The sequence below is a fragment of the Trachypithecus francoisi genome, unplaced genomic scaffold, assembly GCF_009764315.1.
Source record: "Trachypithecus francoisi isolate TF-2019V2 unplaced genomic scaffold, Tfra_2.0 Lachesis_group3, whole genome shotgun sequence".
NCBI classification, from domain to species: Eukaryota; Metazoa; Chordata; class Mammalia; order Primates; family Cercopithecidae; genus Trachypithecus; species Trachypithecus francoisi.
In genome coordinates this window covers 54,735,879-54,762,330 of record NW_022681468.1, presented here as the reverse complement: position 1 = coordinate 54,762,330, position 26,452 = coordinate 54,735,879, and the positions used below count along the sequence as shown (strand labels likewise).

General features: G+C 36.3%; 1 protein-coding gene across 2 annotated transcripts in view; it reads left to right on the top strand.

Annotated features, from left to right (window-relative positions):
* ATL1 (atlastin GTPase 1) overlaps window positions 1-26,452 on the top strand; it is a 103,284-nt gene that overhangs the window by 57,821 nt on the left and 19,011 nt on the right. For both annotated transcript variants that reach the window (XM_033188084.1, XM_033188085.1), the window contains 5 exons: window positions 2,214-2,348; window positions 2,813-2,917; window positions 5,309-5,359; window positions 7,002-7,058; window positions 25,589-25,681. In XM_033188084.1, coding sequence (XP_033043975.1) covers window positions 2,214-2,348; window positions 2,813-2,917; window positions 5,309-5,359; window positions 7,002-7,058; window positions 25,589-25,681 — 441 coding nt within the window. The remainder of the gene's footprint in view (window positions 1-2,213; window positions 2,349-2,812; window positions 2,918-5,308; window positions 5,360-7,001; window positions 7,059-25,588; window positions 25,682-26,452) is intronic.

The window sequence follows — 26,452 nt, the reverse complement described above, 5'->3', positions numbered from 1 at the left end:
TACCATCCTGGCCAACATGGTGAAACCCCATCTCTACTAAAAACAAAAACAAAAACAAAAATTAGCTGGGCATGTTTTCCTTGTCCTTCAAGGTTATTTTTCAGGCTTATGGTTTTTATTAATATCTCAATGTAGATCATTGACTCAGAGTGAATGTTATAGAAATGTTATTATGCTAATTAATAATAATCACAATTTATTCATTGAAGTATGCGTCCCAAGACATTTTTCCAGGTAATACCTTATTGGAAAAATTTCAATTTCCACCTCAATAGTAATTATTTATTGACTACCTGCTAAATGTCCTAGATTGTGCTAGGCACTATGGTGGATACCAAAGAAAACATACCATAGATTTTGCATTTAGGCATCTCATGGTTTGACCAAGGAGACAGAATAACGATAGGTGGAATATTTAGAGCATCATTACGTGGTGATATGGTGATTGATAGATTTTTTTCTTTCTTTCTTTTTTTTTTTTTTTTTTGAGATGGCGTTTCACTCTTGTCACCCAGGCTGGAGTGCAGTGGCACAATCTTGGTTCACTGCAACCTCTGCCTCCCGGGTTCAAGGATTCTCCTGCCTCAACCTCCCAAATAGCAGGGAGTACAAGCATGTGCCACCACGCCTCCCTAATCTTTTGTATTTTTAGTAGAGACAGGGTTTCGCCATGTGGGCCAGGCTGGTCTTGAACTCCTGGCCTCAAGTGATCTGCCCGCCTCAGCCTCCCAAAGTGCTGGGATTATAGGCATGATCCACCATGCCCGGCCTGATCGATATATTTCTTAGTTCAGGGAAGGGCATTTTGTGGGCAAAAGTAACTGGAGAAAGCTTCATAGAGATATTGGGAGTTAGAATAGATTTTGAAGATGTGTGGATCTGGATCAAAAGGAAAAATGGACATTCTGGATATATGTATTAAACAGAGTGTACACCTTCTTCCCTTGAGTGGAAATTAAGTATTGGAGATAAAGAAGAAATAAGATTGAATAGGTTATTGAAGCAGATAATAGAACAAATTTATAGAAGAACCAAAGCGCTTGATAAGAGTTTAAAATGCCTTTTAGAACAAGATAGGATATAATTAAATAAGTTTTTCTTTAAATTAGTTTATGTAGATTTTTTATCAGTCCAAGTAGTCCTCTCCCAAATTCCTCTGCATTCATTAATGTAAGATTTTAGATTGGAGAATTATCGAATGAGATCTTCCAAAAACTAATAACTTATTCTCTGTAACAAATATCAAAATGGGGGTAACTACTATCAACCAAGGTCACCAATTACTGACTTACTAAATCTATGGGATATTTTCCATTCCTTATCCAACTTGATCTTCAGCCTTTATACAATTGATAGTTTTGCCTATTCTCTCTTCCGTTGGCTTCTCAAACCCCACTTGTATCAGTACTTGTCTACTCCTTCCTGCTGTCCCGGCCCTGGTCAGGCCCTCAATCATATTTTTAACCTTTATTATAGCACCCCCCCCTTATCCTTTCTAGCTATCATTTCCCTTCCCTACTAACTAGCCCTACCTACTTCTAGAATAGTATCTCTACCACAACTATGATGATAATTCATCTCTGCTTCTTCATAACTTTCCATTGCCTGCAGGATAAAATCTGACTCCCTTAAGCACCTTACAAGGCCTTTCAGAATCTGGCCATCTGTCCAGACTTTTCCTGCTACTTGCTTCCTCCTCCCCCAAAACCAAAGCATAATATGCTCTCCACTTCCTTCCTTTCTGCCTGCCTGCCTTCCTTTCTGGAATGCCTTCTCCAAATTTGCTCCCCTGGAAAATTCCTAAATATTTTTCAGGTCTCAGCTCAAACATCCTATGTGGTCTTGCCTGACCAAGGGTTATTTCTTTTTTATGCTACCATTTATGCATTATATATACTTCCATTTTGGCATGCATTTATTACATCATAATGGTTTGTTTGCATGTCTGTCTCGCTGTTAGGCTGTGAATTTCCTCTGGTCTGCAATGGTATCTTTTCATTTTTATATCCCCAGGACATATCAAAAATGTGGCAGATGGTTACTCCTCTGTAATTATTTTTTGGATGAATAAAGTGATTGTATTGATGCAATAGATATGCATATTTTGTTTCCTTTTAACTAGAATTGGAGAGGGATAAGAATCAGAATGGATGAATGGAAAAAAACTATACACACATATCAAGTTCCATATCATAGACTTTATTATTTTATAGGAATCAGTTGATTGGGTTGGAGATTACAATGAACCATTGACTGGTTTCTCATGGAGAGGTGGATCTGAACGAGAGACCACAGGAATTCAGATATGGAGTGAAGTCTTCCTTATCAATAAACCTGATGGTAAAAAGGTATGATGCTAACTTCCCAAATAAAATTGAGTTTTCACTTATAACAGTTACTACTTTTTAGGATCCTTGAAGTTGCACTTTTGAAAATTAATTTTGATCATTTGATGTGAAGCTTAAAGTGGGGTAGCATCCTATAGCACAATCTTTGTTTCCTTTTCTTGTGATCAGCGTAGGTAAAATTATAATGATGATAGAACAGCAGATCAGCAAGTAACATCTGTATTTTGTTTCACTGCTATATAAAGTTTCTGTAATGTTGGATTACTAGTAAAAATTACTTATAATGGTAATCAGCAGTTAATATTTTTATTTTTTCTGTGGCATTCATGGTATGTGTAAGAAATTATCTAAAATAGTATTCATTAATAATGGTTTGCTTTAGTTCTTATGATATTAATGTTATGGTAACCCTAATGACCTAGATGTTCTATAAAATATCACTAATGTACTCTTCTTGCCTGTAGGTTGCAGTGTTATTGATGGATACTCAGGGAACCTTTGATAGTCAGTCAACTTTGAGAGATTCAGCCACAGTATTTGCCCTTAGCACAATGATCAGCTCAATACAGGTATGAAATAAAATAAACCCATTTTGATGATGTTTCTTTAACTAAAAATTATGAGTATGTATGTTTCTATATACATGTGATAATGAGATAAACAACAGAAATTGGGAATCATATATATTATTTGACTCAATTAGCATGCCAGTTCTTGTGATTTCTGTAAGAGTAGAATTGTTTTTGTTATTGTAGTCTAATTACTGACAAACTTTCAAATTGACTGCTTTGGTTAGAAAAGGTCATATTATCTTATTGGGATTTTTGTTGTTGTTGTTTAAAGCCTACAATAAACTCAGTAACATAAATCTTGTATGAGTGTACATTGAGACCATCTATTATAAGTTGTGTTTAATGAAACAGGATTTATAAATATAAATTTTGTTCTACATAGCCAGTAGAAACATTTCTAAATGTACAAACATTTACATGTGTTCATAGCTTTTAAAAACACCTTAATGTACATTTAGGAAAGTAAATATCTTGTATATAAAATTTATCTTTCTTTCCATTCCTTTTTTCTTTCACTTTTTTAAAAGTCTTATTTTTGAGGTTATTGTGGGCTTTCTAAATTGTCCTGAAAATCCTTGTAGAGTTTTATTAGAACCATAGAACCCATAGCATAAAAGATTTTAAGACTATTTTTAGATATTTTCAATCCACTGGCAAAAGCAAAAAGAGAGAGTGGCCAAGGAACAGGGCAGATCAATAAAAAAAAGTAAGATAGCTTAAAAATGCAGAAAAGGCAAAGTAGTTAGGATGAGTGAGTCAAGGATGAAATTATAAGCAAGCATAGAGAATGGAGCTAGTGAACCAGCAACAGGGGCATCATATATGGTTAGGACAAACAAGACAGGGTAAACAGGAGGAGGAAGGAAAGACTGAATTTATTAAATAAAAGACTTTAAAAGTCATAAAAACAGTTATGGTTATAACCTATTTAATCAATTTTTAAAAATTAACTTTTCTTTCAATTGACAAATAAAAATATATATTTATCATGTACAATATGATATTTTGAATACATACATTGTATAAGCCTTTAAAATACCGACTTAATCTAATTTATTCATAATTCACAGGGTAAGCCATATTTATGCAAGCCTATTTAAACCAGATTGACTCTGCCTTTTCAGTATTACTCATTATTTATATTTGACCTGAATACACTGAATATTTTCATAGAAAAATCTGCTAACACCTTAGTAATAACTATTTTTTATTATGTGAGAAATGATGTTAAATAACTATACAAAGTATTCTTTTTTATTTTTTATTTTTTATTTTTTATTTTTTTGAGGCGGAGTCTTGCTCTGTCGCCCGGACTGGAGTGCAGTGGCCAGATCTCAGCTCACTGCAAGCTCTGCCTCCCGGGTTTACGCCATTCTCCTGCCTCAGCCTCCCGAGTAGCTGGGACTACAGGCGCCCGCCACCTGGCCCGGCTAGTTTTTTTTTGTATTTTTAGTAGAGACGGGGTTTCACCGTGTTAGCCAGGATGGAAAGTATTCTTTTTATATCACTACATAAACATATAAGCCTCCTTAACTTTTCTTTGAAGTTAATGATATTTATTCCCCTCAGAAAATGTCATCTTAATGCTGTGATCTGTTCATGAAGCAGCAATGCATATGTATAGGGCTGTGAGCATGATATTCAGAACCTAACTTCCATGTGATGAAACTCTATTCAGGCATAAATAAAATGATTAATTGTGAAGAAGTCAACATGATTTTTCTTTTCTTTTTTTTTTTTTTTTTTTGAGATGAGTCTCGCTCTGTCGCCCAGGCTGGAGTGCAGTGGCGTGGTCTCTGCTCACTGCAAGCTCGGCCTCCCAGGTTCACACCATTCTCCTGCCTCAGCCTGCCGAGCAGCTGGGACTACAGGCGCCCGCCACCACGCCCGGCTAATTTTTTTGTATTTTTAATGGAGACGGGGTTTCACCATGTTAGCCAGGATGGTCTCGATCTGCTGACCTTGTGATCCGCCTGCCTTGGCCTCCCAAAGTGCTGGGATTACAGGCATGAGCCACTGTGCCCGGCCAACATGATTTTTCAAAACAAAATTTTCCATATGGCTTGCTGAGATTTAGATTGCTATTATTTTGTCTTGCTTTGAAGAATGAGTTTTTTTGACTCATTCTTTAGGTTCATAAAATAATTTTAATATTCTGTCTCCAGAGCAGGTGGCTACTGTATTTCTGGAACCATTTTATAGTCACTGTACATTCCTTATTGTCTCTCAAGCTTCTTTTACTTCTCTCTCAAGGTCTTACGAATATCATCATGTAAGCAAGTATATAAGAAAGTTCATTTTTGTGATAACTGATATTTTTAAAAGTAGGGAATGATGCTTAGGATGATGCCAATTATTTTATCATTGTGATTGTATTTCTTTATCAAGGTATATAACTTATCCCAAAATGTCCAGGAGGATGATCTTCAGCACCTCCAGGTAACAATATTTTCTTTTCTGTGTATCTGGTAGTCTTTGGAATATATATAGCAGAATTCTGGGGAATGATTTCAAAACATAATCAGATTCTGATTCTGCTGTTTACACAGGAACTATTGACCCAATTAGGTGCCTGGTAATTACTGCCCCAGACTGATTAATTTATAAAGGAAAGAAGTTTAATTGACTCACAGTTCAGCATGACTGGAAAGGCCTCAGGAAATTTACAATCATGGCTGAAGGCAAAGGGGAAGCAAGGCACTTTCTCCACAAGGCAGCAGGAAGGAGACGTGCCAAGCGAAGTGGGAGGAGCCCCTTATAAAACCATCAGATCTGTGAGAACTCACTCACTCTCACGAGAACAGCGTCGGGAAACAGCCTCCATGTTTCACTTACCTTCACCTGGTCTCGCCCTTGACACGTGGGGATTATGGAGATTATAATTTAAGATGAGATTTTGGTGGGGACACAAAGCCTAACCATATCAATAAGTAACTACCTTTCTCCCTAATTTGACATCAAATTTAATATATTTTTTAGAAAAAGAGTCACACTGCAAGTCACAGACATTTAAAAAAAAAACACAACTGAGGTGATAAGGCTCAATGTAGCCTCAGGAAAACTACAGAGCAATCACTGCTCCAAAAGGAGCAGAAACAAAGAAGGAGAAATTTGGTTTACAAATGGTGACAGTACTGAGAACGTTCCCAGGATTAGCACTAAGGAGCACAACTCTCCAGGTTTTGTTATGCTCTGGGCACAGTGTATGTTTTTTCTCCTCTTTCAAATTCATTTCAAGATTCTCCAGGGCCAGGTGTAGTGGCTCATGCCTGTAATCCCAGCAGTTTAGGAGGCTGAGGCAGGTAGATTGCTTGAGCCCAGGAGTTTGAGACCAGCCTGGGCCACATGGTGAAACCCTATCTCTACCAAAAATACAAAAATTAGCCAGGCAGGCATGGTGGCGCGTGCCTGTAGTCCCAGCTACTCAGTAGGCTGAAGTTGGTGAATCACTTGAGCCCGGGAGGTCAAGGCTGCAGTGAGCAGAGATCATGCCACTGCACTCCAGCCTGGGTGACAAAGTGAGACCCTGTCTCCAAAAAAAAAAAAAAAAAAAAAAAAAAAAGAAAAGAAAAAGAAAAAAGACAGAGAAAAGGACTTTCCATTTCTTAGGCTAAATGCCTAATGTTTTTGTAGTAATCCAAGCCATTGTGCCATTAAATTTCCTCAGGCAACAGCTTTTGTAAATATATCCTACATAGTTTACAGCTCTCTGGTCTAATTTATACACGTTCTGCTTCTAAAGGTCATTTAGGATGTTTCCTTCTTCCCTTTTGTCTCCCACAAAAAACCCACATTTTAGATATAAAAGGTGTTCATTTTAAAACATAAAAGGTGTTAATATTCAAAATAAAATGTAAATTTTATTTTTAAATGTACTTTTTGTCTTTTATTCTTAAATATCTAATTACCATGGCTCTGCTTTACCTATCCAATGCTTATTTCCTGAAAATGATTGTTATAATCTTCTTAATATAATATTCTGTTATAGCTAGGGGAAAAAGTAAATGAAAGAAAGCCAAGAATTAAAACTTTGCAGATGCTAAAGTTCTCTCTCTGTGTGTGTGTGTAATTTTTTTTCCAGCTTTTCACTGAGTATGGCAGACTGGCAATGGAGGAAACATTCCTGAAGCCATTTCAGGTGAGTGAAGGTTAAATGATGATAAATTCTTACTAGATTTTCCTGAAGACTGTAACCAGGTATATTAATTAGGGTCATGTTTCCTTTTCTTTTTATTTCATTGAGAAAACATTTCTAACCTATTTTATGCTATTTGATGCAAGATAGAATGAGATAGAAATGAGGAAATAGAATTTTTAAGAATTATTTTTTATAAAAGAAATGTGGAAATGAAAGATGAATTAGGCATTCTGGTTCCCGGCAAAATGTCAGCTTTTTTTTCCTGAACTCAAAGTGACTGTCAAAGTGCTGGGATTAGAGATGTGAGCCCCTGGGCCCAGCCTCACTTATGTACAACAATTAAACATCCAGCCATATCTTATGAGATGTATTAAAACATAAGAATGTGTTAATTTGAAAATAAAAGGATGGAAAAAGATATATCAGGCACATACTAAGTGAAGGAAAACAAGTGTCTATATTTTGTCAGTAAGAATTATTTAGAATAGAGAAGTTCATAATAATAAAAAGTTATTTCACTAGGAAAATACAAGAATTCTAGTCAGGCATGGTAGCACATTCCTGTAATCCCAGCTACTCAGAAGGCTGTGGTGGGAGGATCACTTGACCCCAGGAGTTCGAATCCAACCTGGGCAACATAGTGAGAGACTCTGTCTCTTGAAAAAAAAAAAATTGTAAATTTTTGTGACAAATAGCCTCAAAATATATAAAGATCAATAGAACCATAAGAAGAAATGAGTAAATCCACTGAAACACCGCTCTCCTAACTATTGATAAGTCAAGTAAGCAGAAAATTAGTAACAGTAGAGAAGATGTGAAACCTAAGGCTAACAAGCTTGCTTTATGGTACATGTATAGAATAGTGTAAGTAACAAAGAAAACACATTACTCTTAAGCATGCAAGGTGTATGTACAAAAATTTACCACGTATTAAGCCACAAAGCAGGTCTCCACAAATTTCGAAGCATTGAATTCATACTGACCTCTTTCTGTCATCACAGGACAATTTAGTTAAAAGTTAATGAGAAAGTGCTAATTTTAAAAAGCATATTTTGGAAATTTAAGCACACAATTCAAAAATAATTCATGGGTTAAGTTAAACTCATAATAGATATAGGAAAATACTGCAAATTGAGTGCTTGAAAGAAAACATACATATTGAACATTAAATGCTATCATGAAAATGGTACTTAGAGAGAAAAAATATAGCCATAAAAGTTTTATATTAGAAAAAAAGAAAGGCAGAAAATTAGTGATAAGTACAAATTAAGAAGAAAAAATAGGCCAGGCGCATTGGCTCATGCCTGTAATCCCAGCACCTTTGGAGGCTGAGGCGGGTGGATTGCTTGAGGTCAGGAGTTCAAGACAAGCCTGACCAACATGGTGAAACCCCGTCTCTACTAAAAATACAAAAATTAGCTGGGCGTGGTGGCGGGCACCTGTAATTACAGCAACTCCGGAGCCTGAGGCAGGAGAATCACTTGAACCTGGGAGGCGGAGGTTACAGTGAGCCAAGATCGCACCATTGCACTCCAGCCTGGATGACAGAGCGAGACTGTCTCAAAAAAACAAACAAAAAAAGAAAAAAGAAAAAACAGAAAAAAACTAATGAAAATAAGAAAGAACATTTATAAAAGCTGTATGTCTCAAGATGGATCAATTTTAAAAACATAATATGGATTAGAAAAAAGCTAGTTGCCAAAGACTGTTTACAGTAGGATAACATTTTTTATAAAGGTCCAAAATGAGCAAAACTAAACAATATGTTAAGAATATAAAGACATGTGATAAAACTATTTAAAAAAAGCAAAAGTAAAGTAGTATTTACTACTGGAGAGGAGAAATGGGGATGTATCAGGAAGGGACACACAGGAAGCTTCAATGTTATTGGTATTTTCAATTATTTAAACGGGTTTGTGGGTTCACGTGTATTTATTTTATTTATCTGCTTAATAGCATGCATATATGTTACATGCATTCTTTTGTAGATATCATATTATGTAATAACATTTTTCAATCTAAAAAATCAATAGCATTTCTTAAAACCAGCGATTACAACTAGCAAATATAAGTTTTAAAATATATATACCATTCACAATAGCAAAACAAAACAAAAATCTTTAGTAATTAGCCACCAAAATATAAAGACCTTTCTGGAGAAAAAATCAAAGGTCTGTTAAAGACCATAAAGAAAAAATTGTATAAACCAAAGAGATATAATATGATCACAGATGGTATGATTTAATGTTGTAGAGAATTTAATTCTCAACAAATTAGTCAAACTCAGTGCAATTATAATTGAAATTACAACAGGATTTTTTTGGTATATCTTCTACAACTCATATGGAAGAATTAAGCCTTGTTTTGATTTAAGTCAGGTTTTCTTTTTTTTTCTTTTCTTTTCTTTTTTTTTTTTGAGACGGAGTCTTGCTCTTGTTGCCCAGGCTGGAATGCATGCAATGGTGTGATCTCATCTCACTGCAACCTCCGCCTCCCGGGTTCAAGCCATTCTCCTGCCTCAGCCTCCCAAGTAGCTGAGATTACAGGCGCCTGCCTCTATGCCTGGCTAATTTTTCTGTGTGTTTTTAGTAGAGATGGGGTCTCACCATTTTGGCCAGGATGGTCTCAAACTCCTGACTTCAGGTTATCTGGTTACCTCGGCCTCCTGAAGTACTGGGATTACAGGTGTGAGCCACTGCGCCTGGCCTTAAGTCAGTTTTTAAGAAGGAGATCTAAATTAGGGGGCTCAATACACACTACAAAGTCATAGCAATGAAAATGGTGAGGTCCTACACAGATACAAGAGCAAAGCTCAATGGAACTAAACAGTTTAAATACACTCATATGTATATGGAAGCCTGGTAGTCAGTAGAGGTGGCATGATAAACTGGTGGGAAATAAATGGGTTAATAGTTGGGTTTGGAAAAACGAGTTCACTATTTGGAGAAAGAGCTGGATTTTTACTAAATACCATAATAGCAGTAATCTCCAGATGGATCAAATAACTAAATATGAAAGTTAAAACTATAAAGCTAATAGAAGAAAGTGCTGGAGAATATTTTTCTGAATTGAGGTGAAGAAACATTTATTAAACTCTCCAAAATAAACCATGTAGTAAAAAATTGATGCATATTACTACATCAAAATTAAGTATTTCTATTTATCAAAGGACTTTATAATCAAAGTGAACAGATTCGTAGAAGATATTGACAATGTCAAAGTCAACAAAAGATTACTAGACAGAACATACAGGAAACCTGCAAGTAACCAAAACCTGGTTACCAGTCAGAAAACAGGCAAAGAATATTAATAGCCAACTCACAGAAAGGAAACCTGAATGGCTAATACATTTTTGAAGGGATATCAAGTCTCACTGATAATGAGATAAATATTAAAACAACGATGAAATACCACTTTATACTCATTAAACAGGCAAAAAGTGGAATATGGAGATGATACCAAATGAAAGCTAGGATTTGGGTAAATGGGAACACCCAGGCCCTATTGTTGGAAGTGCAGATTGGAGCAGCCATTCCGTGGAGCAGAGGAAATATGTGAGGATATTTACTGATAGAGTAATAGTAGCAGGAATTTGGAGACAATTTAGGTGTCCATCACTAGAAGAACGGATACATAAAAATTTGGGGAAAAGCATGCTCTGGAATACTTTGCAACATCTAAAGACAGTGAACCAAAAGTACATAGAGTAGCATGAATACAGCGTTAAAATTTGTACTGAAGTAAGCAGGAAAAAGTATGAGATTTATAACATGATACTATTTATGAATATTTAAAATGCTGTACATACACAAAATAATATATATTAAAGTGAGTGTGGATGGGAATGAATAGTTGAGGAATGGGAGTGAGGGTCTGGGAAAAATATGATGAAGTGAAGTAGCACGGAGAGACGATGTATGCTGTGATGAAGGAGTATGAATTCTCCCCTGAGGGCTCGGGAACCTGGTGCAGGGAGGAGGTGAGGTAGAATAAAACCAGTCTTGCTTGCAGTCTTCTATATGTTTTACAATATCTACTAGACTCTGTTGTCTTTTTTATTTTTAATCATTTATTAGGTTGATAGTTGAAGTGTTGTAAGGCTATTGTTTTGATTTTCTTCTTTTCTAACTTGTTACTGAGAACCACTGGCAAACCAGAGTAGGGAACTCCATTGTAAATTACGGAAAGGGACTTTAGGTCTAACCAGCAGATGTCACTGCTCCTTACATTTTGCCAGACACACGAATACTGGAAAAGACCAATCAATGCTGTGATAAAACAGATGACAGATAGATAAATATTGATAGAGTTACTGCTTTTGGTTAAAAAAAAAATGAGTTGAAAACAAACAATGGAAAAAAATTTTAAGAGATTACCCTAGTTAGTAAACTGTTGGCATTATGAAATGTCAGTGAAAAGAAAAAGTTTTTGCTGACTGAGTCAACAATGACTCCTAAACATGTTTGGACTTGTAACTCTAACCATCTGAAATTGAAATGAGAAGCTCATTAAGTAGTAAAGGTGGCATCCAAAGCCATTTTATAATATTTTAGATTAAAGCAACCAAATCCAAAACAAAAAATACTATACATTATAAAATCAAAAGATAAAATGCAAATGTATTCAAATCTCGAAACATACATGAATTAAATAATTCACATTTCAATTAGAAAAAGCGTAGAGAAAAACTGCAAAGTAAAATAACTTTTAAATGAAATTTCAATTAGGCAATCTTTTTCAGCAGGTCACCACCTCCACCCTCTTCTCTTTGAGAAGTTAACAGCTTTATTCATTTGGGTAAAGGTGTGGGGAAATTTTAAACATTGCCTGAGACAGTAAGGTGAGGGATAATGAAATTTTAAAAATAATTTTGTATTAAAATTAAACTAAGGCCAGGTGCAGTGGCTCATGCCTGCAATTCCAACACTTTGGGAGGTGGAGGCAGGAAAATTGCTTGGAGCCCAGAAGTTTGAGATGAGCCTGAGCAACATAGTGAGACTGTATCTCTACAAAAAAAGAAAAAAGAAGAAAAAAAAAAAACTCCACAAAGAACTACAGCTCCTGTAGTCCCAGCTATTTGGGGGTAGGGGCTGAAGTGGGAGGATGGCTTGAGCCCAGGGGTTTGAGGCTGCAGTGAGCTATGATTGCACCGCTGCACTCCAGCCTGGGCAACAGAGGGAGAACGTGTCTCAAAAAATAAATAAACAAAATTAATTTAAACAAATTTAAATAGAAGAATCCTTAACTCTGAAACAGAGTACAATTATAAATAATAAACAAGACCTATAATAAACAACAAACATGAAGGCAATTAGCTGGAGAAATGAATAGCTAAATTAACGATTAACTTTATTCTTTTTTTTTTTTTTTTTTTTTTTTTGAGATGGAGTCTTGCTCTGTCGCCCGGGCTGGAGTGCAGTGGCCGGATCTCAGCTCACTGCAAGCTCCGCCTCCCGGGTTTGCGCCATTCTCCTGCCTCAGCCTCCCGAGTAGCTGGGACGACAGGTGCCCGCCACCTCACCCGGCTAGTTTTTTGCATTTTTTAGTAGAGACGGGGTTTCACCATGTTAGCCAGGATGGTCTCGATCTCCTGACCTCGTGATCCGCCCGTCTCGGCCTCCCAAAGTGCTGGGATTACAGGCTTGAGCCACTGCGCCTGGCCAACTTTATTCTTTTTTTTTTTTTTTTTTTTGAGGCGGAGTCTCGCTCTGTCGCCCGGACTGGAGTGCAGTGGCCGGATCTCAGCTCACTGCAAGCTCCGCCTCCCGGGTTTACGCCATTCTCCTGCCTCAGCCTCCCGAGTAGCTGGGACTACAGGCGCCTGCCACCTCGCCCGGCTAGTTTTTTTTTTTGTATTTTTAGTAGAGACGGGGTTTCACTGTGTTAGCCAGGATGGTCTCGATCTCCTGACCTCGTGATCCGCCCGTCTCGGCCTCCCAAAGTGCTGGGATTACAGGCTTGAGCCACCGCGCCCGGCCAACTTTATTCTTTAAAATACCAATTTATATCAAGCTGTAATCAAACACACAAAAATATGTTAGTGTATTTAAAAAACCATGCTTTAAAAGAGAGAATTAAAAGCTAACTAAATTCAGTTTAAAAGCAATATTGAAGTGCAAGTTTAACCAGTGGTGTGCTGGTAAAATGTTTAGAAGTGGCTGGGGAGGAGGGAGGAGGTGAGCCTGATATATATTATTTGCTAATTTTTATGGTGTAAATAGTTTTACCATGGCCAATTTCAAGCTACCATGACTTCAATCAACTTGCAAAAATTCCTCAAAATTTAACAAATGCTTTTTGCAAGCTCTAATGAACCAGTTCTAAACTATGTAGCACACCCTGGAAGTATAATTCATATTAAGACACAGTATAGAGTTATCTAAGTGACATTAGTTATTTTCTCACCTGTTTTGCTCACTATGAGTATTTGAATTTAAAGTATAAAAATCGGGCAGGAGCTACTTTATCAACATATCTATCTATAAAATAACTAGGTTCTTTATATTAGCTTCTCTACCTTAGGACTTCCAGTTTTTGTTGAGAATGACTATTTTTTCATTAATTTAGACGTGGCTGTATATAATAACTGTGCAAGTTTTATTTGAGTAATAACACTCAGTTTGCTCTAAGAACCTGGAGAAAATATCTTGTCATGTGCAATAGATTTGTGTCTATATTGGTATATTATGAGTGTTTTTTTTCTTGGTCATTTAGACTTGCATAAGCCACACCTGGCCCCACGTTGCTCTGTACTGGGATGATCACATCCTTGGGTCAGGATCCCTACGACTATTTCTGGATGTTTTTCATGTTGTCAGACATTATTTGAAGTTCATTCTAAATACAGGCTGCTTATCAACACCAAGCAAGGCTGCCTTCCTCTAATGCTCTGTCAGATGATCAGCCACCAGTTACTTGTTTCCCCAGGAAAGGCTCTTTTTCCACTTGTATGGCTCTGTGGCTCTCTCTGTGTGTGCTTGTCACTCTTGTCCTCTCAGTTCTGCTGGGCTGTGGTGGTGGAGAGGGTTTTCACTCTGTCATGTGGTAATACAGTAAGCTTGTTATAGGGCCTAGGCTAAAAACAGATCCCCCTTACTAAGAAGACCCTGCATTATACCTTTAAATGTACCCTTTGGCAATAGCAGCCCAGGAGTTTATGATTTAATCATTTCATGCCTTCTAATTATGTAGGCTGTAAAGAAATAGAAACATTCCCCATTTGCTAAAGTGTATTATAGTCTCAAGATTCACTTGAGTCAATGTTTTAGATGTCAATACATTTCTCAGTGGCATTTCTACATTGTGGGTCTGTTTCTAGTAGGCCAGTCTTCTAAAGCTCGTTTAATCTACCGCAGATTTAAATAGTGACCACGATGTTCCTGAGCCTTGGTTCCTTTAAGCCAGTCCTGAATATATCTGATGATTCCTAGATCTCTTTGAGGCCCAGAGCCCTGAGGTAGTTCGGAATTTTAGCAGGATTTAGGCTGCATGGCTCACAGAGAAGAGATGGGGCTGCAGCATATCTGTAGCCTTGGTGATTGATGCCTAATTAGGTGTTTTAGACACCTGGGTTAGAATAATTTCTGAGCCATATCACAGTTCTACTGAATTGGAATCCCTGTGTTTAGACCAGGGAATCTGCACTCTGTATGTCATTCTTGAGCACATATTTGAGGACAGATTTAGCCACTGGGCACACTCCAGCAGACAGCATCTATGGCAGAAGGTTCTGGTAGCAGAGAGATAGGGCACCATTTCTATGTACATTTCTGTGTACAGGTAGTTAGTAGATTAAGGTTGGCCTATAATAGGAAAGTAGGAAGCATAATCCCTAAAAACTTTCCTTCACACAAACTTGACTTCTCTTAGAAGCCTTATTTCTTTCTTGAGCATATATTTTAGGACTATTTACATTTATTCTCTTCTCTTCCATCTCCTCAGTGTCAAATACTTTACTTTCTGGAATTAATTCAGCCTAGTTTTCACCCATAGCATGTTTATTAACCATTTTCATACACTTAAAAACCCAGCAAGACCTTAGACTTTAGAAAGAGATTCAAATTCTCTTTGTGAGATAAAAGTAAAAACTCAATTCCTCACATTCCTTTCAGCGGAGATGTAATTATTAGTGAGCACATCAGTCTGTACCAGTTTTAAGTTAAACTGAAGGTTGCTGAAAAATAATAGAAGGGGAAGCATATAATAATACTCTGTTACATTAAGACAGGTACTCTGTTTCTCACAATTTCTCATTCAAATTGGGCCTACACAGGGCAATTAGGAATTATTTTACTCTAGTTTGCTTAATTATATTTGAGGACCATTTATTCCCATTATTTGAGAATGTCCATTTGCACAAAATTATTTGATAGTGATTTAAGCTACTTTGAAACAAAACATCTTTGATCAAATATCTGTGATGATTATAACTGACAAGTCATACCTGATAAATGCATGACCTCACTGAGAAAATGAAAGGCTGATGTCTGTCAGCTTGGGCTGAAAATTAAAGGAAATGATGTGGAAAAAGACAGCTGAGGAAGTTATCTGCCCTATCCCATGTTCTGTCAAGAGAGCAATTTAGGTGATCTGAGAGCTGTATGGATTAGAAGAAATACTTACCTGGCTACACAGAACTAGGTCAGTGGTGTAGACTAGGATTCTCCCAATTTCTATATTTAGGTACATGAAATGTCTAGAAGAGCAATAACAGCAGTTTATTGCCTGCTTATTCTGTGCCATGCACTGTACTAAGCATTTTCCTTACATTGTTCAAATTAGTGATCATTACAGTTCTATAAAACAAGTAATGTTACCACTCCTTCTTTATTCTCATCTTTAATTTTTCTGTCCAATGAGAAGTACTGAGGCTGAGAGTAGTTGAGAAACTTACTCCTGGTCACATGTATCTTTAAATTGTAGAGCTGACCTCAACCTAGGCCACAACTCAGAGCGCTTGCACTTAATTACCATCTTTTAGTGCTTCACTTTGCTGTCTTAATCTGAGCCACTTACTGAGCTATATTTTATTGTCTTACATTTTAATGTGCCTATCCCCTCTCACTAATTAAATTATAAATGCCTTATTAGCAAGAACTTTGTCATTGACTTTTTGAAGTCTAGAGCATCTACCATGCTGTTAATAAAGCATGTGTTCAATAAATGTTCACTAAGGTGGTGGTATTTACATATTTGGGATTATAAATAGTCTGCATATACAACTCAAAATTGAAAGACCTGGATTCAAGATCTGGAGCAACTATTACATATCCAGCCCAGTATTGTCTCTTTATACTTTTAAGGTAAGAACTATAACCAAACAATATTAAGTCGTAAGTTGACGTGAGAGTGTCCAAAATATTTGTACTGGGCATGGTCCCTTCTTGAACTGGAAAAACACAATCATGAAATTCTCCTTCAATGGGTAAGGGTAGTAGAGTTGCTGCATTGAAAGTGTCACACTGATAGGTGGTCATACAAAAAGAAAATACCACATTTTGTTAGTTAAGACTAACAGAAAAATGTTGGGTGTTTTCAGTTAGCAATAGTGATTGTACTGTATGTGGTACCATCAAATTTAAAGGTGATCCTAGAGCATGGTCTGTAGATACTTCAAGTAATTAGATGAAGCCGTAACTGCTCTGAGGCAAGGAAGATAAGCCTTGGTTACTGGATCAAGCAATGGGCCACAAAAGGCACTGAATCTTTGCAGTTGTTGATTTAATACTTAGCATGGCTTTTCTTTTTAATAAAAAAGAAAAAGTTATGATAATTCGGAAGGATTGATCTGCCCTCCTATTAGCTTGTCTCTAATTTTTCTGCCCATATCCTTGGAGAGTTTGTGCAAAGATTCTTCATTTTTTTTTTTTTTAACTATACATGTTATAGGTATTCTTAGCTGCCTTGGGACACCAGTTCTTCCAGTGGATTTTCTGCCTGCAATATCCATAGACTTCCCTATCTATAGGTTCCTGATTCATAGAGAACAGAGGATATTTTGGTCTTGTTTTTATCTGAAGGGCCACAAATTTGTTTTGATTTCTATTTTGCTGAATACCCAAGCCCTATGAAAAGTCAGTGATATACTGGAGATTTCCAAATTGGCAATTTCTTATTCAACCTTTTTTTTCTGAGTCTATATTTTATATCTGAGCCTCATGTGTTTTTTCTTCCATATTCATATTTTATGTCTGAAGGTTTCCTGAAGTCAATTTTTAAAGTTTCCTGTTGATTCATCTTTATTTTACTTATAATTTAGAAAATTTGTCCAATTGATATTTAAGAGGAAGTCTTCCAAAATAGCGTTCTGTAATTTTTTTTATTTTTCTTGCCCCCTAAAGGTCACTTAATTGTTAAAATGTATTATCATTATGTTTTAATGAACAGCTGGATTACTTAAATATTCTCCTGGTCTTTCTTATCCCACTGTTTTTAACCATTTTTTTTTTTCCACCTGAAGGTCTAACAATTAAGTGAACTAGTTGGAACAGAACTGATAGTTCAGGACAGTAAATATTTAACAAGTCTGCAACAAATTTTTATCTTTCTGGGTTAAAAGAAATTCCTTAACGCTCAGCTCAAGACCGGGGTTTAAATTCAACTTCTGTAGAATAGCCTTCTGATCTAGCAGTTTTAAGTAGATCTGGGCAGTGTGCCCACTCCTTTCCTGTGAAAATTCCTGAGGAAAAAGTAGCTTGTTTAGAAGGTCAGGGGAAGGAGCAGAAGGAACTGAAGGGATGTACTGAGTGGTAAAAATAAAACTGAGTGAAAAGAAATGCAAGGAAGGCAGGTTTCAGAAGGTTACAGTGTCAAATGTAGAGATTGCATTTTGGAGTCAGCATTTTATTTTGAGGCCTCAGTTTATTATGTAAAGAAGCTAACTAATGAGTGTTTGGTATTTGTCTCAATATTTAAAGAGCTCCTCTTAACTGTGTTGTTTATTTTTACATGTCCAAAGTTCACCATAATGGCCACAGTTATTCTCACCAAAAATTAGGGTTGTCGTTTAATAGAAATAGGAAGCAGAAATTCTTCCAGAAGGAGATTGTAGTTTTGATATAGAGAAACCTGTAACATAAAAGTTAATCAATAGTACGTGCTCATGAGAAGTGTTTTGGGTTCTTTAAGCAAGTAGAGGCTAGGACAGAGTTGTATGATCAATAATCTGACAATTACTGATTTTGTGTTATGTACTATACAAAGTGACCTCATGCATGTATTGACAAGACAGAGAATGTCCTCTTGAAGGTTTTGTAGGGAATCTAAGGCAAAATTTGATTAATTACTTTTGCATAAATTGGTTGTCAGCCTACCAGACTTCCAACCGTTAGTCTTTGGGGCAGTGTGAATAGGACTGAAGACTTCTTAGGCCTATGCTTCCATCTGTTCTTTATAGAGCACTTTTGTATTCATTCAGTGATACAAAACAATTCAAGACAAAACAAAAACACATGAGACAAGACTCTGTACAAATTGTCAAATAAAAGAAAGCAAAGCAAGCAGCCAAAGAACAAGCAGGCTAATGGCAAAAATATTCATTGAATGGTGTGCCCCCAAACCAAAAGTTCTAAGAACTTTATACAAAAATTAGGTCTTATTATTGATCAGGTGAATGTACTTCCAAAACTAAAACTTGAATTACTCTATACAAAGACTTACGACTAATGACTTTGTATAAAGACCTGTACAGTTACAAAATCCTAGGATAACAAATTAATTTAGCAACAAGAGCTCAATGAAGCAAATCAGAACTCAGATTGTTGTTGAGACAGACTCACCTGGAAGCAAACTGAAGGACAAATGGAATTTGGGAACAAGGCAGAAAGAGAATGCACATACTAGTGTAAGAGTCACAGAGAATGCTGCCAAGTGAGGGCGTTCAAAAATGGTACAATGAGACTTCCCGAATTGGCAAAGGATAAGACCATCGCTCAAAATATGACTTAAAAAAACAAAGCTAAATTTATTGCTTAATGAAGTAGAGCTCTGCTGGTGAGGCATAGTCTCATTGAGCAAAGCAAACTGAAGACCACATGTAGGCATCAGAGGCTTGTTTTGGAGTTTTGTGGGTTATGGAAGCAAGATGGGTTGACATCAATCTGAGAATATGTCTTTTGTTCAATGTGTTGGATATAGAGGTGAAAACAGTAAGTTTTCTCGAGTGAGTCTTTGACTACTTGACTGACTTTTAAAGCAATGAGGCTCTCTGTTGGCTTTTTGTATGGGTTGTTGATTGAAGTAATTGTTACTTACTTTGGGTTTAAAACCAGTTCTGGTGTTTACTTTTATCTGAAACTGAAATTAGAAACTGATTAAATGTATTAAAAACCAGTTCAGGTATTTACTGGCAGTTTTAGAAGATGTAGTCTTTTTCTGTGAGTGTAGGAATAATTTCATGTATTTATAATGGATGTGCACATAAATTTACTGTTATTTTTCAAATAACATTTATTTCATATAAGCTTTTTATACTGACATGATCAACTCATGTGTTGATATATTCCACATACTTATTAGTAGCTATGTGTTATCATATTAATGTACCATAGTTTGTATAGCTATTTCTCAATTGTTGAGCATTTGGATTTATTTCAGTTTTTCACGGTTACCAAGTCATGCTGTAATACTCCTTTTGAATAATTTCCTGAAAGATATAGTCTCCAGAGGGAAGCTAATAAAATTAATCATGATTTTAAAAGTTAGATGATTATTTCGTTTGTAAGCTAAGTATAGTATAGGTCCATCACTTGACCCAGTTGCCTGACTGAATTTAATTTTAAAAAGTATTTGGGCCGGGCGCGGTGGCTCAAGCCTGTAATCCCAGCACTTTGGGAGGCCGAGACGGGCGGATCACGAGGTCAGGAGATCGAGACCATCCTGGCTAACACGGTGAAACCCCGTCTCTACTAAAAAAAACTACAAAAAACTAGCCGGGCGAGGTGGCGACGCCTGTAGTCCCAGCTACCCGGGAGGCTGAGGCAGGAGAATGGCGTGAACCTGGGAGGCGGAGCTTGCAGTGAGCTGAGATCTGGCCACAGCACTCCAGCCTGGGTGACAGAGCGAGACTCCGTCTCAAAAAAAAAAAAAAAAAAGTATTTGTGGCTTCATATGTTTTTATCTGAGCAAATTAGGCTAATTTGTATTCTTAGTTTTTATCTCTACTTATATGCATACATGAGCAAATCAAGATTCTGCAGTGTAGAAAAAACTGATAGATTTTGACATACAGACTGAATTTCATAGAAATCCATACATGATGAATGGAAAGCATATAAATTATCTAGGAAGGGATGGGGGATAGTAGGCATGCTCATCCCCATTCATGAGAACCGATTATTAAATATACAGGAATTATATAAACCAGTTATTAAACTTTTAATAGCTTGGAATCAGCTATGATGGGTATATTTACACCACAGAAGTTGGCAAATGCTACAAATCAAGGCTTTCGTTTTTCTTTTTGTCAGAGAGCCAGTTTATCAGCACATCACTGGATGAGAACATCAGGCAGGAAACCTAGGAGTTGGAACATTGCCATTAATTTCATGATTACTTTATATATTGCTAATTTTAAAAAATGAAACTTTATATTTGCTTCTATACCACACATAGTCCTCATTATTTTGAATTGGGAAGATGCCGAGTGAAAAAGAAAGATTAAAAGCTCCCAAGAAAAATGCAAAATACTGCCAAATCCACATACTTGGTTTCATTTATCCTGGTTCATGAACCTCTATTTTGCAAAAGTTACTTCCAAGCTAAATCTATTTCCAAAATACATGTTTTAGGAAGAAATATTCAAAATACAAATTATTATATTTTGACAAAAATTGTGGCAAAAAATGGACATCTATTTAAAGTTAGCAGGCTACTTAAAGAGGGTGGATGTGGGTATTTTTAATTCTTTTCTCTACAAGAATCCCTCCTCTCCCCCAAAAGAATCTACAAAACAAAATAAGAGGGAGGAGAGGCTCCATCTGATGGAAACAAGAAAGATCCATAATCACACACCACTTAGAAGTGACCCTGTTTAAGGAAAAAAGATGTGATTCAAGGATTTTATGTCCAGCAAAACTGACTTTCAGGTATAAAGGGCCACAACTATTATCAACATGTAAAATTCCAAGGAATATTGTTCCCATGACCCTTAATGCAAAATCTACTAAAGAATGAATTTCAGATCAGCAAAGATGACATAAGGACTAGGAGTGATCATTAAATGTGTATTTGTTTGTGGAACTTAGACTAAACGAGGGACAAAAGGGAGAGAACATCATATGTAATGTCTATTTTCTTCAAATAAATAAATGAATAGATAAACTAAAAAGTAGGAGAATGAGGAGAGCATGTGCCAAATTAAAAAAAAAAAAGAACTTTCATTAAGTATTCCTAGTAGTTGATGGTGGTATTGGTACTGCTACTCTGCGACTGTTGGGTATGTATTATAGCATTGAAAAAATGAGTAATTATGGGATATCATAATTCAGCCATCCCTGATGCATTAAGAATCAAGACTCTTGATCCAAGATTATTGGATAAGGAGATCTGGATATAATATAGACATTCAGTGGAAACTCTATAGTCCTGAATTGGAATTGGGAGTATCAGTATGAATTTATGAGATATTTTTTCACAAACACACACACAATTTTATCCTAGCTCTACCCACTGAAAAGGTCTAGAAACACTGACCAATGCAGCAGCACTTTGAGCATTATAATCTTGAAGTACCATATTTCACTAAAAGAAACCAGTGCTTCTTAGAGAAATGCCCATTCTAGGTCTAAGGTAGGAAATGAACTTGGAACAACTTTGGGGAAAATAAAACTGTTATAAAGTTATGTTAGTTATTTTTCTGGATTTTTTTTTGTTTATGATACTTGCCAGTTTTTTGAATTTGTAATTTATATTCATCATTCTAAATAAATATTCACTTTCAAGCCTAATTCTGCATTCTTTTTCTCACAGAGGCTTTCCTCTGCCCCACACTGCCTCACAGATTATGTAAGCTTCAGGCCCCATAAAACCTGGATTCCCACCTGCCTCTCTACCACATATGCATAATGGGAGCCCCTGAAGAAGAAAATGAAACAAATGAGGAAACAATAAATGTAATAGAGGAAAAATATTTAAAGAGATGATAGAGGAAAACTTTTCTCAAATGAAACTTGAATCTTCATACTATTTCCCTAGGGAAAACTGATACATTCTAGTCAATATGAGAATATACTTAGTAAAGTTATTGAACTTTTAAGAACAAAGGATCCACACAGAGTTTTCCATAGCAATATTCATGGAAAAAGATGAATGATAATCGACAGTTTTGAAAGAACCACCCCAATAATTTTTATATCCTGCCAGTTGTTCATTAACTATGAAAGCAACAGAAGATATTCTCAAAAATGTGAGGACTCAGGAAATACAGCAATCCTAATACTACTTGGAAAGCCACATGGCAAAATTTGGCCCACTTTTATTTTATTAAAAATAAGAGCTCAGATATGGAGAAGTTGACAGTGAAAGGATTTTTGATTCAGTGAATCCAATTAAATATAACACTAAAGCCAAACAACTTTGAATATTGTGAGTATAGAGCAGAGTGTAAACATTTTAAACCCTGACATTGTGAAATTGATAATTAAAAAATGAGAAAATGATTTATTCAACAGATCTGTACTGAGCACTGATTCTGTGCCAAGCACTGTACTAGGTGTTAAGGATACTATAATGAGCAAGAAAGAGATTCAATGTTTGCCTCCAGAAGGCTTACAGTCTATAAATAATACACCATAACATTATGGTTTGGAGTTACCTATTTCTTTTTCTGTCTAGTTCCCCTTCTAGCAATAGAACTCCTCTTTCCAATTCCCTTTAGTTCAGGTGAACCTGATGGCATTCACCCCTTACATAGAGGTGACAATTCAGACCATCCCATCCCTCTGACCATAGTGATTATTTCTGGACTGGGATTATATGATCAAATTGGGCCCATTCCTGGAAATTTCCTGAGATTGCTGTCATGAAAAACTGACTCGCACTGGCGTTGCTAAGCTAGCAGGGTGTGAATCTGGATCTCAGTGGTCATCTTGGCCATCATGTAGAGAGGACTGTTCAGAGAGAGAAAGAGCCTTGATGTCATTTAAGTGTCCCAAATACTTCTGAAATCACCTACACCACTGACCTTTCCAGTTGCAGAACCAATTATCTACTTTTTTGCTTAAACTTGTTGGAATTGGATTTCATTACTTACAATTGAAAGAAGTCCACCAAATTCTAGTAGAAGTGTTATAATAGGGGAAGTTCAGGGTGATATGGGAACACATAGCAATAGTACATATATAAATTGTCTTATAATTTCCATATGCATTTTGTAGTATCTTTCAATGTTTATTATATTTTAAACATTTTTACTCAAACTGCTTTTGGTTTTATTTCAAAGTTATGACATGTTAAAAGTAGAAGGAAGGGAGGAGTGGTAACAGGAAATCTGAGAATGCTGATTTTCTCATGGCAGGGAGTTAAAGGTGAAACATATATTTAAAAAGCATGACTCCAAACAAATCAGTAAAGACAAAAGACCTGATCAGCCTCTTCACAAAAGAGAATAAACACAAAGGGCCAACAAACATAGGACAATGTGCTTAATTTCATTAATCATCAGGGAAATGCATATTGAACACAATGGGCTAGGCTACTAAACCACACCCTCCAGAATGTTTAAAATTAAAAAGACAGAGAATATCAAGCATTGGTGAGGACGACATGTAGCATCAGGAACCCTCTAAGACTGCTGGTAAGGTTATAAATTGGTACTTTGGAAAACGGGACAATGTCAGCCAATCCTGAACATGTACACACTCTCTACCCAGTAATTCTGCTTTAGTTATAAATGCAAAAGAAAGAAGACACAGAAAGAAGACCAGAAGACACATGAATGTTCGTAGCAGCACTATTCATGCCAGTCAAGAACTAGAGACACTGAAATGCCCATCTACAGAATGAATTAATAATTATTCACATAATGGGAAATTGTGCAGTAATGACTATGCATGATAAACAATTATGCAGTAATATAATCTCACAAATATAATGTTGAGTGACAGAAGCTAGACCAAAAGAATATGTCATGTATCATGTATGATTTCACTTAATGGAAATTATAAAAACAGGCAAAACGAACTGATGCTGTTAAAAGTCAGGCCCGTGGTTACCCTTGAGCAAGGGGTCATGACTGGAGGGTGGCAGGAGCAGGGGCTTGTGGAGTGCTGCATATTCTCTGTTTCTTGATCTAGGTGCTAGTTACACAATGTGTTCAGTTTATGAAAATTCATTCAGTTATATACGTAATGTGCAGTTTTCTGTATGTGGACTATATTCCAATCAAAGGTATAAAAAGTTAAACACATGACTCCCAGCTCAATGTTTTCCAAAATCTTTGTTCTTAACTTCAAGTGAATTTATTAGAACTTCTAATGGTAAAAAATCATTTACTTGAAATTCAGCAGTATTTTAAATGTCATCTTGTCTTCCTTTTAGCCAGTTAATTTCAAGTGCATTTTAATACTTTTTATTTAAAATGCCACATACAAAACAGTTCCACATTTTATAAATCTGTTTTTCTCCTTTTTCTTCCTTTTAGCCCTCCTCCATTTGTGTATGTACCTAGGGAGGTGACTGGATGATGTTCACCAAATGTTAATTATCGTTAAATCCAGGAGATGGGATTTGGGGTGCATTTTTTTTTTTTATGAGACGGAGTCTCGCTCTGTTGCCCAGGCTAGAGTGCAGTGGCACGATCTCGGCTCACTGCAAGCTCCGCCTCCCAGGTTCACGCCATTCTCCTGCCTCAGCCTCCTGAGTAGCTGGGACTACAGGCGCCCGTCACCACGCCCAGCTAATTTTTTGTATTTTTAGTAGAGACGGGGTTTCACAGTGTTAGCCAGGATGGTCTCGATCTCCTGACCTTGTGATCCGCCCGCCTCGGCCTCCCAAAGTGCTGGGATTACAGGCGTGAGCCACTGTGCCCGGCCTGGGGTGCATTTTTAAATTTTCTCTCTGGACTTTGCTATCTAGTTTGAACTTTTTATGATGAGCATACATACGTATCATTTCTATAAAAACATTAAAACAATTTCTTTATAAAAGAAAAGCTGATCTCATATCTTATGTCTGTATTCAGCCATAGCCATCAGAAAGGAAGATTCTTAGGAACGTATTCTACACAAAATCTGATTATAGTGACATAGCTCCATTCAGGCCGTTTGGGAGTCATCTCTGTCATCTGTCAGTGGGGTGCTTTCATGCTGGCATTTTGTAGGCAGCTTTCTGTTCACACTTAATGGAAATAGGTAGGATGATCTCATAGGGGAGAGACTGCCCAGACACTTTCAAAGGTTTTATGTTTGATTTTTAATTCAGCAATGTGGGAAAGAACGATATTCAAATGACAATGATATTATAATTGGTTTCTGTAAAAAGCAAAGGGAGGCACCTTAAAGTCCTCATATCTATCCTTTCTTACCATTTTTTAGAGTCTGATATTTCTTGTTCGAGACTGGAGTTTCCCATACGAATTTTCATATGGAGCTGATGGTGGCGCCAAATTCTTGGAAAAGCGCCTCAAGGTTTGTTAGATATTTAGGTGCATGAAATTTCACTGATAATAATCTAGAATTATTTTTGTTGGATCATTTGGTGAATAGATACTCAGTAGCCACAATCTCATTTGTTATCGATATTAATGACACAGGTAAAGAATTCTTTGTATATATCTATGAAACAAGAATTTACTCCTAAAGATAAAACTTTTACTTTGAAGAATTAAGTCACTTCAAGACTGAGTGCAAATATCAAGATTCAGGTTTTAGTAGAGGTTTCAAAGCCAATGTAACATATATCTACTTTTCAAATCCCTGGAGTCAATCTTAGAACCCAGAATGTAAAATTAGAAGGCCTTCCACTTTCTGCGTTGTGCTAGTTCAATACTGTACAAATTGTTACACTGAGCAGATATCACCAAAAGTGCCTACTGGGAAATCAGGGAGAAAGATCAAAATTTGCAAAAATGTTCCTTGAAAATTCAGATCTCTGAACCTATTAGGTTTACAGTCATAATAATTTGTCTATATTAAAAACTATCAAATATGTATTTACATAAGGTGGGAGGTTGGAGGGTGATTTAGCTTGTAAGTAAACACCCAACTATTCAGATTCCATTCTAGAATTTAAATGTACACTTACCAGGTGATAGGAGGCTGTCTTGAATATCTACTAAAAAGAAAGAAGAAATATCTTACTTTCTCTTTGTGGCTCCTATGAGTGCTTTGAATTAAAATTTGAATTTGTAGAAACTAGCCAGAGTAAAACCCTATTAATTTGTATTAAAAATGGGAAGG